At 43.3% G+C, this 10,786-nt stretch overlaps 1 protein-coding gene across 3 annotated transcripts in view; it reads left to right on the top strand.

Annotated features, from left to right (window-relative positions):
* SLC25A13 (solute carrier family 25 member 13) overlaps window positions 1-10,236 on the top strand; it is a 182,671-nt gene extending 172,435 nt beyond the window's left edge. For 2 of the 3 annotated variants that reach the window (XM_032402088.1, XM_032402089.1), the window contains 3 exons: window positions 4,287-4,445; window positions 4,539-4,629; window positions 4,905-10,236. In XM_032402088.1, the coding sequence (XP_032257979.1) occupies window positions 4,287-4,445; window positions 4,539-4,629; window positions 4,905-5,091 (437 nt within the window). In that variant the 3' untranslated portion in view covers window positions 5,092-10,236. The remainder of the gene's footprint in view (window positions 1-4,286; window positions 4,446-4,538; window positions 4,630-4,904) is intronic. The other variant, XM_032402087.1, reaches the window with a different exon arrangement.
* The last annotated feature ends 550 nt before the right edge of the window (window positions 10,237-10,786 follow it).

Here is a 10,786-nt window from a genome sequence, read left to right on the forward strand (position 1 = left end):
TGGTAGCTCTTCCCAAGAGGGATATAAAATAATTTCTTCTACTTCCAGAGTGAAGCACTCCATATTCCAGCAACTTGGAAGGTCCCAACCCTGCCAGGCCACCTTACTACCTTGTACCTAGTTTACAGGCCTCCCCCATCCCACAAAGCCCATTGCTGGCCCTCCCACTCAGGAAGAAACTGACCTTGGGGGTGGTAGAAACCAGTGCTACACTAATCAGTCTGTTCTTTGAACTTGAATATCAAAAGATAGCCAGAGGTCCCTCAGACGAGGAGCAACAAGAGAAGTAAACAGAGGAATTTCAGGGAAAACAGGCAATTCAAAGAAAAAAAGAACTTTTAAGAACTGTCGTTAGGATCTGCAGGGAGATTTGAGAAGAACAATCTTACTTTTCAATGTTTTTTATTTTATTTTTTATGTTGTTATTTTTTTAAGAGGGGTGTGAGAGAGAATCCAAAGCAGGCCCCACACCCAGCACAGAGCCTGATGCAGGACTCGATCTCACGACCCCGAGATTATGAACTGAACCAAAATCAAGAGTCAGGCACTTAACTGAGTCACCGAGGCACCCGTTGAGAGGAACACTCTTAAGGAAGCTTTCTTGGAAATTAATAAAGGGATCACCAAAATTAAAAACCCATAAATGGTGTGAATGATAGAACCATTCCAATCCATATCCAATATGTTCAAAGAGCAAATTACATCTGGAAAATAAAGTCATGGGAAAACAAGAATTAAAATATGGAGCAAAAGTACAGAGATAAAAAAGGAAGAGCAAATGCAAGAGACGTGTAGGATTAGTCCAGGAAGTCTAACATCTATTTAATAGGAGTTCCTTGGAGAGAAGTCATAGGAAAGCAGACTCAAAACAAATCAATAATAAAAGTTGACTCATCTTTTCATCTGCAGTCCTAGCTGCCTTCAAAATGCCAAGAAGAGGATGTCTGGAACCTCGATGGCATTCCCAGGCACACCAGCATTCAGGAGGGAGGGCAAATCTCAAGTTCTTTTTCTCCCATAACTCAAAGGATACGCCTTACAGACATTGTTGAAGCAAAGTGAAAAGTGAATTTTAGAAAGAAGAAAATATGGGATGTATGAAACAGAGAAAATAAAAGTTAAACCTTTTAGGTAGAGTTAAATACCTGGTGACTTTAGTATATGTATTTTTATGTAAGAAGGGCTTGTTGGTGAGGGCTGCAAATACTAATTTATTATACGTACTGTAAATATTGTGCTTATGTGATAAAAATGTATATAATATTTAAGTTAGGAAAGGATGAAGATGAAAAGGGAAACACCTAGAAGCAGAGAAAATAAAAACCACAAGATAGGATAGCAGAAATAAGTCTAATAACCACAATTATAGCCACAATTGAATGGATTCAATGCCCCTAGTAAAAACAAATGCCTATTTTAGACAAGTTGTGAAAGGAAATCTAGTCATCTGAAGTTTGAGAAAACAGTGACCTAGAACAACTGAAAGAGAACAGATTGAAAAATATGTATTAGGCAAATACCAACAGTAAGCAAGTTTAGCAATATTAATGTCAGACTAAATGGAATTCAGGGTTTAAAAATAGCGCTCCAAAGCACAGAGGCATATTTGACGCTTACAAAAGATAAAATTCACTGAGAAAATAGTGCCACCCTAAATAAAGAGATAAACTGAGGCAAGCTGAAATGAGCAGGAGTTGAGTTTATCCGGAACTAGTGGAGAAACCGCGAGCCATTAACAAGCTGCAGGCGAGTCTGTGGGCAAGGAGCGCGAGATGGGGGGTCCAGGCGGCATCCAAGCGGTAAACTCATGGCTTGAGGATGGGGAGACTTTGCTTGCTGGATGTTCACTGGTCAGGAGATAAATCTCAGTCTTCTGCAAATCGAGCGTTTATGGAAAATCAGTCTGTTGGTTCTCAAGTTCCGTTCTTCTGAGGGAGCGTGCGTGAGAACGTCCATCTCATACCCTCTGGTTCCATTTCAAACCGAAATCCTTTCACGGTATATTGCCATCAGCCACTATGTATTATCAACATACTGTTGTTTTATAAAACCTCAACTTAACAGTAGGATAAGAACATGATATTTTTCTCATTCCAAATCTTGACACTTCTCTTAGAAGCTGATCCATCAAGTAGATATTATAGATAAGGGTGCAGAGGGAATTAGTGAAACTCTTAACCTTGATCCAAAATAGATATTAACTTTGTATTACATAAACAGAGAAGCACATTCTTTACAAATGCTAATGGGATATTTGTGAGAATTGCAGATTTCTTGCCCCAAAGTTGTATTTTGCTGGTTGTACTTTCTTTTTGTTGTAAATGAACTTCTGCTCTCTAGGTTCTGGGCCCCCTTTTAAAGGGTTATAATTTTATACTGGGCTGGGGAGCACCCCAAATGGTTCTTGTCACAGAGGTCGGTAGCCGCAAGGTCTCATTATTTGTCTCATCACTGAAGCATGGGCCAGGCTGCTGTTGAGGAACCTGGAAGAAGCCTCTCTGTTTCCTAGCCATCTCTTGCGCCCCCATCTTTGGGAATAGAGAAAGCGAGACCTCTTGATCGGTGTTGTCTTAGCCTTTTGGAAGCCAGGAGAGACGAGGCAAATTGACTAAGTCTTTGCCAACCCTGGCCCCCAAAAATCAACAGATTTCTGGCGGCCAAGCTCTTTTTAGTAGATACTGCGTTCCTGGCCTTGCGCTGGAGCAGCCTCAGACTGTTCTCCAGGGTTTTAGCCAGTCTTACACCAGAAGCCCTCCATCCACACACAGACCCGCAGTTACTGGAGGAGACTTTTTACCCATGTTATTGCCTGTGTGTCTCCCGCTGTCCCTCGGACATGCCTGCTCACTGTCGCAAGGAGGGTTTTACTACGTGCCTAAAGCAGACAGCCTTGCTAAACTCTTTCTAAACCAGGAAGTAAAATGTAATGGGTGGTATGAACACAGTGGGTTTCTAAGCATTTTTCATGTTTCCTTCCATTATGTTGGAGGATAAATTCCTGGCTCAAAGTTAAAATAATTCCTCCAAGTTAATAGGAAATTCAGTATGACTTATCCAGTGAAGCATTGGATATAAAGTGAGCTTTGTCACATGCAAAAAATGTGATATATTTTATAAAAAACAGTTACTTCAGATGAGTGTTTGTGAGGAGCTCAGTAAAGATGGAAGAGGAAGAGATGCAACTTAGTAATATAAATGCAAACGTGTACAGTGCAGATTTCCCCAGGCACGCGTGCGTGTACACACACACACACATACACACACACACACTGTAACTTTAAAGCTGTCTGTTAGAAGGATGAGATGTACTTGTGAGCCAGACCACGTTGGTTTGGACAGAAATTCTTACAGAATTATTAAGCCTTAAAAAAAGCAAAGGAGATTTATGCATCTGCATTTGACCAATTTGGTTTGGAATCGGTTCATAATGGAAAAGTAATAAAACCATAAGAGACAGTGTCTTCTGAGTACAGTCTCGCTTTTAAAAAATCTAAACATGGGCTGCCCCATTTTGGATAAAATGACTGTAGAAAAATTTCCCATTGGTAATTTTGGGAGGGTTTTGTTGCTGTTGTTGTTCCTTTTTCATTGATTATCAGCCAGTACAAATTTTCAGCTTTCTGTCAAATATTTTTTCTGGAGATGTCAGTTTTAGGAAAAAGGAATCCTGAAGTATTATCTGTGGGAGTCTCCATCTCTGGTCACCACCACCCCCACCCCCCCTGCATGCACACACACACACACAGTGTTTGCTTAGCCCTCAGTAAAGGCTTTTTCTGGTGTACCTGGAGAGGTTAGGCTTTGGTGGGTAGGGGGTGGTTGAATGTGTGTGAGAAGTGAGAAGGCACCTCGTGGGACTGCCAGCAGCCACAGAAAAGCGTGAAGAGGAAACGCATAACAAACTTCACCTCTGAAAATCGGACCTAATAACTTTGCAAGTTTCTGATTTAGATGGGAAAAAGAAAAAAAAAAAAAAAGCTTTCTCCGTTTGTTGCGCTTGAAGTAGCGTTATTGATAAATAATTCCTTAAAACCATTAAGGAATACAGTCCTACACTGAAGGAGTTGGGTGCTTGGGGGGCGGGGGAGGGAGGAACGTCTGCACAGCCTCCATCACTGCAGACAGGGTAGTCACGGCTGTACCTCCCAGAGAGGACGGCAGAAGAGGCATTTGATTTCTTCAGACTCTTAACTTTCTTTCCACGGCCAGCAGTTGCAGTGGAAAGCACAGTTATTTTTATATAGCGCGGATGTGACCAGACTGTGATGGCGGCGCCTCTCCTGCAGGTATGCCCGCGGCATCCTTAGTGACCCCTGCCGATGTTATCAAGACGCGATTACAGGTGGCCGCCCGGGCTGGCCAGACCACTTACAGCGGAGTGATGGACTGCTTCAGGAAAATACTGCGGGAAGAAGGCCCCAAAGCTCTGTGGAAAGGAGCTGGTGGTAGGGAAATAATTTGTTCTTAACTAAACCTTTCGGATCGGGTAAATTTTTTAAAAACCTGATTATAGCTGTTGTTTCCCCATTTCTTCAAAGCTCGTGTGTTTCGATCCTCCCCCCAGTTTGGTGTAACTTTGCTGATGTATGAATTGCTACAACGATGGTTCTACGTTGACTTTGGAGGCGTGTAAGTATCCCGCTAAATCCGCAGCCCGGTCGCCGCCCCTCCTGTACTCAGTCGCTCTTAGGAAGGGTACGTCACTCTAATTCCGCTGATGAAACAGACAAGATGCAGGAAAATACGGAAATCATGTAACCAGACTCATTCCCAAGGGGAACATACAACCAACTAGAATTCCACAACTCCTTTATCTGATGCGAATTTCCACAAACTCTGAATGTTATTTTTACCAAGGTAAAAAATGATAAAACAGATTCTCGCCCAATTTTCTCTTCTTTCAGGAAACCCATGGGATCAGAGCCAGTTCCTAAATCCAGGATCATACTGCCTGCTCCCAATCCTGATCACGTTGGAGGCTACAGACTGGCAGTTGCGACATTTGCAGGGATTGAAAACAAATTTGGACTTTACCTACCTGTCTTCAAGCCGCTGGCTTCTACCTCAGCGGTGATCAGCGCAGGCCCGTAGGAGGAGCCCGCTGGGGGTGGAGAGTGCCTTGTCTCCCATGGAAACAGTGTTCCTCCTTTCACTTCCATCTCTTGTTTAAATTCAAGTGGAGGCTTTTTATAAGGTGAAATCATTCATTTTCTGTGTGTTTTCTTAACCGGATCATTGTGAAATTATTCATAATTATTCTTTGGGCCTCTGCTCACGAACCTGTATGTGTATCTGACATTTACTGGGATTTGGTCAACACTAACATGTTTGGGGAGAGGAACAAGTCTGAATTGAAGTTAGAGCTACTCTCCTTGGATTAGGATTATAGTCCCAAAGAGATTACTGAAAGGCAATCATGGTGCTCAGAGCAAAGTGTTTCATGCATATTTCAACTGGTAGGAAGCTGGGTGCATATTTATCACTATAAAAAACACTGGAAGAAATGAAAAAAATGATCAGAAATAGCCAGCCTGGCTTCAGATTTTAAACATGTACTAATTCTCTTTCTGGATTATATTATGAAGCTTTTATATGAAACCTTTTTTTTTTTTTTTTTTGGTAATGAAAACCACATTGAGGATGTTTCATAATCATACTGTTAGTGGTACCAAGACTCTTAGAGAGAAGTCCTTGTATTTTCGGGAAGTACTTTAGGTATTATATCCCGTAGACAGAGAACCCGGGAGCTGCAGCACCTCTCCAGGATGTGCTAATTTTGGATCACGGCTCATCTGATGACACGTGCTGGTCACTGCCTGTTACAGCAGACGCTGTGGGAGCACGTGCCCCCAGCACTGGCGCCTGCCTCCGTGCCCTCCCGGCCCTCCCGTCGTCGGCACCTATCGCTTTTAAAGTCCCATTCATTTTGAATCATGTGAGACAAATATATTCTAATACACGTTTTTATTTAATTTGTGGTGCCTTGCATAATGGTCAGAAGGCTCAAGTGTTTGTGAAGGAGGAAATAAACTATTTTTAAAGCTATTGAATTGTTTGCTCTCGTGTATGTCAGGTGGTGAATGACTACAATAATTGTCATTATTGGACTCTGTATGTTTCATTTTCAGGGTGCTTTTATCCCTATTGGCATGGTTATATCCTCCTGGCCCTTCAAGGTCATGTGTACCCTGATTTTCAGTGTGTCGACATTCAGAGTGAGTAAAAGCAATGACATTTAACCCTAGATAAGCAAGGAGCCCAGCGCATGGACAGTTTTCCTGTAGTCATCCCCAGTGCTTTGGGCAGTTTCTTACCGTGAGAGTTTATACAGATTTTCATTTTATAGTGTGAAGTTTCACTGGAAGGTGGGCATGAAAACTGGTATGAAATGGCAGTTGTGTTTTCTAATCTTCTCCGATTCTTCCTCATACGAAAACCAGATGTCCCTGTATCTAACATTTGGTGGTATTTGGCCAACACTATCATTTGGGGAACGAAGCTAGTCTTGAACCAGAATTTAGGGCTTTTGGACTTCTTAGACTCTGGCGAGGCTACTGAGAACCTGTGAGCGGTCAGTCTGAACTTTCTGAATCTCCACAATGTCCCTCCAGGAGAGACAGCCACTTTGCAGTCTCGGTCCGACTTTTAGTCAACGGGTTGACATTCGAAATTACTGTTCAAAACTGAGGGGCATCAAAAGAAAAGAAAATCGGGGAGCATCAACACCATCATGAGTCTGATTTTTTTCTTAAGTGAACAAAAGCTTTGTTAGTTTCACCAGAAACAGCACAAAGATGGATGTGGCTCCCTTCATGGTTTCACAAAACCAAAGCAAAAACCACTCCCTCTATCTATCCATCCTTAGCCCCAGTCGCCGCTCAGTGTGATACATGATATTTACATTTTAATCCCAAAGACCAGTCACAAAACTCCAAATAATGTCTTAGAAATTTGGGTAGTGTTGCAATAACAAATCACTCAAGCTCTGGTATTTTGAACGTGGACAGAAGTCCCTCAGTGTAAATTTCTGCATTCCTTTTTCTTCACTTGCTGGAATTTTGTGGGAGATCAGATTTTCATGCTAACAACAGTGACCCAAATCTCAGAAAAGGTGCATTGCCCTGCCTGCTTCTTCAAGAGCCATTGCTATATTTGCCTGCCGCTGAGGGTGATTCTCTTCAGTAAAGGAGAAACCAGAGGAACCGGGAAGCCAAAGGAGATGGAGCCCCGGGGCCGTGTTTCTTTAAAATCCTTGGCTGCTTCTGTTCAGGATAGGCTGTGACTTGCGACACTTTGAAGGAGGCCTAATTTCCATCTGAGTTCTGCTCAGTGGGTGGTGTGACTGTGACATCCTTGAATAGGACTGCAATCACTGTGTGGTGAAAACCACGTCAAATTTGTTCTGGGTTTTCCTTCTTCCTGAAGTGACAGCGCAGGACGTCATCGGCAGGGCTGTGGCTGTAGTTCTTGCAGCCGGTCACTTCCCTCCGTAATGCTGAGGAACCGGAAGCTGTGGAACGCCCACGCTGCCTGCCCACGGTGGGGGGTGGGGGGGCCTCCGCCTGCTGTGCCGCCTGATCAGCTGAGGAGTCTTCCAGCCCTGCCCTTGGCCCACCTCCTGTTGCTTAGGGGGTGGGGGCAGAGGCCTGATTTTTGTAGCAGCTTTCTTTTTTCGAGGGGAAAAAATGTGAAGCTGACCACAAAGTGAACACACTGATTCTTGGGTTCCAGTCGTGGCTGGGTTTCTTGAGGCTGGGTGGCATGCTGTCGCCAAGCTCATGCTACACCTCATAACCCACAACCATTTGCTGAGCTCCCTGGGGTCGCCTTAATCCCAGCAGCCAGGGTTGCACAGGGGAAAATAAGAATTCTGGCACAGAAAGGAGTCATTTAAGTGCTTATTGCATTTCAAGCTTCAGTTTTTACTTAGCTAAAATATTTACCATTGCTGGAAAACAATATTTAAAATTTTGTGCTTATATGTTATTTAATGGTGTGGCCTATGTAAACCTCAGGATGCTTACATTTTGACAGTCTTCTGGAAATGTTTAACAGCACATAACTCACTGAGCAGGGAATAAAAGCGGGAAGAAATTGTGCTTGAAACTGTTTGTTTGTAACCCCGTCCCGCTAGGTCTTCAGCATGTCATGTTGGAATTCTTCAGGTAGACGGAGGGAAGTCTCCAGCAATGGCATTTGATGAGTTCTGTCTTGTGGCCCCGTTTATCAGCCTTGTTGATAACCCTCTCTCAAAGTCATCGTGTGCCTTTTCACCGCAGAAGCCATTCTTTGGGGGATGAGTTTGTATCTTTGCCACTGAGCAAGAGCCCATTTTAAATTCAGGGTAATCAATCAAATGCTTTCAGGATGTGGATTTTTCCAAAGATTTTTTTTTAAAGACCCATTCACTGGTAAGAGCAGTGAAATGTTCTTTCCACAGATGGTACTGCCCACAGAGGGGGTGTGCCTTTTGTTTTACCTTTTGGGAATAACCCAGCCCTCACCAAGGAGGAGTTATATTTTCAATGTTAGGAAGACCACAGGGGGTCCACAGCCTCTTTTCCAAGGCCAGAGGCAGCTGAAAGCATTGCACCTCTGTCTTAAAACCCTAGCAGTCTTTACTTTGAAAGCCTGGCCTGGGCTCTAATGAGGATAGGGACTGAGGCTTTTGTTCAGAGTTCCACGGTGCCTGGAACTTAGTAGGCTCTTGGTTATTATTTTGAAGGATGGGTGAATGGACTTTTGAGAAATCCGGGTTTTTTTTTACCCCAATGAGCAATCGCTATTATTTTCCTACTTTACAAGCCTTTTCCATTGTTGGAGTTAAAACCATAACCAAAAACAATCACAGTCTTCTGTATTGATCACATACTTTAGAAGTCATAAATACGTCTTTTATTAAAGCTACAGCTGTTTAAAATTGGTGTTAATGACTTAAATTGACTCAGGAACTGTCATATAAACAGTATTTAAAGTTCCTGATCATTGTTAAAAATAAAGCTTTAAAAAATCGTATCTTTTGAGATTAGTACTGCATTGGAGTTGAGATAGGTCATTAAAATAGTTTTTCTTATCAATGAATATTACTTACAACTCATTCTCTCTGTTTCTCTCACTGCCTGATGTTTATGTGTCCATAGGAGCACAGGGGCAAGTTTTCCTTTAGAAGCTGCTGAGGACAACGGGAACTCTCTTTCATAAGGGTTTGTTTTTAGCTAATGCATTAATTGACTCCAAAAAAGAGTCCAAATGGAACACTCTGCTTTCATCTGCTGGGGTAACCTAATAAAATAATGTTTGTTTTTCGATTCCCGGCTGTTAAGGGGGTTTTGCTCAAGGCAAAACCACAGTCCCCTCGAATAACTTCAGAAGGAAAGTTAAGAAGACACACTAATTGTGCCTGTCTGCGGCTGGCTTCTTCCAGGTCAGAGGCGCACCCCCAGCACACTGCTCTGGCCGCCGGGGCCTCGGTGCCCACCCCCACTTTGATTCCATTAGCCAGGGCCCCTGCCCCTGTGCAGGATGCGTGATTTGGCAGTGAATCAGTTCTAAGGTGACTTTAAAACAGACTCAAGTTCTCAGAACAGACTTGTGCAAGCATACCATAGTCCTATATGGTGGGGAGAAGGAAATTCAACTTAAAGAAACCATTTTTCCCTGTCTCTTATCACCTCCCTCGGCCTCTTGCTCTTGCTCTGGTCTTGTTGAGCTGCTTTCAAAAGAAAAAGAGGGGCAAGTCACTCTGCCTCCACCATGGAGTTCTTTGGCCACTGAGAACTCATTAATATGAGGTATTACATGCCAGGCATGATCTCATTAAATCCTCCCCACAGCCCTTAAAGTAGGTACTGTTCTTTTTCCTGTGCTACAAATGAGGAAACCCAAGACTCGCAGAGGCGCAGTGTTTTGCTCGTGGCCTCTCAGCTAGCAAATGAGAGGGCTAGGATTTGAATCTAGGTCTCGTGGCACCAAGCCCTGTTCTTTACCTTCAAGGGTTTCTCAACAAAACTTAGTCCAGGAAATTCTTATGACAGTCTTTGCCCAGAATTTCTTATTGTCCCCAGTTCTCAGAATCAGATGTATCATTCCTAGCTTAGAGTAGAAGGGAAGGGTGATCACTGATTATTTACCACAGTAAGTGCTTTTGCTAATTCAGAGAATTCCAGAGCCTGAGGACCAGGTGAATCCTGACAAGTCTTTTGAGGTTCATTTTTTGTTTTTGTTTTTTAAAATTCATTTATTTGAGAGAGAAAGAGAGTCCATGAGCAGGTGGGGAGGGGCAGAGGGAGAGAGAAGCAGACTCCCCACTGAGCAGGGAGCCCCATTCGGGGCTCGATTCCAGGACTCTGGGATCATGACCTGAGCTGAAGGCAGACGTTTAACCAACTGAGCCACCCAGGCGCCCCAAGGTTCATCTTTTTTTTTTTAATTTTTATTTATTTGACAGACAGCGAGAGATGGAACACAAGCAGGGGGAGTGGGAGAGGGAGAAGCAGGCCTCCCGCTGAGCAGGGAGCCCGACGCGGGGCTCGATCCCAGGACGCCGGGATCAAGACCCGAGCCGAAGGCAGGTTCATCTTAAACTGTTTTATGACCTATTAAAATCAGTAAAGAGAGGATTAAGGTAAACTTGAAGCATTTGCCCCATGAGTTTAAAATGGAAAGGTAATGTGGAAAAAGCAGAGATAAATTTACAGACTGTGTTACAGTGCAACGCGATATGATGTGAACTGAATCAGACCATCTTAAAAATCCCTACTATAATTAGAAAATGCCATTCTTCAAC

This window comes from Phoca vitulina, unplaced genomic scaffold (assembly GCF_004348235.1).
Source record: "Phoca vitulina isolate PV1807 unplaced genomic scaffold, GSC_HSeal_1.0 scaffold4, whole genome shotgun sequence".
Lineage (NCBI taxonomy): Eukaryota > Metazoa > Chordata > Mammalia > Carnivora > Phocidae > Phoca > Phoca vitulina.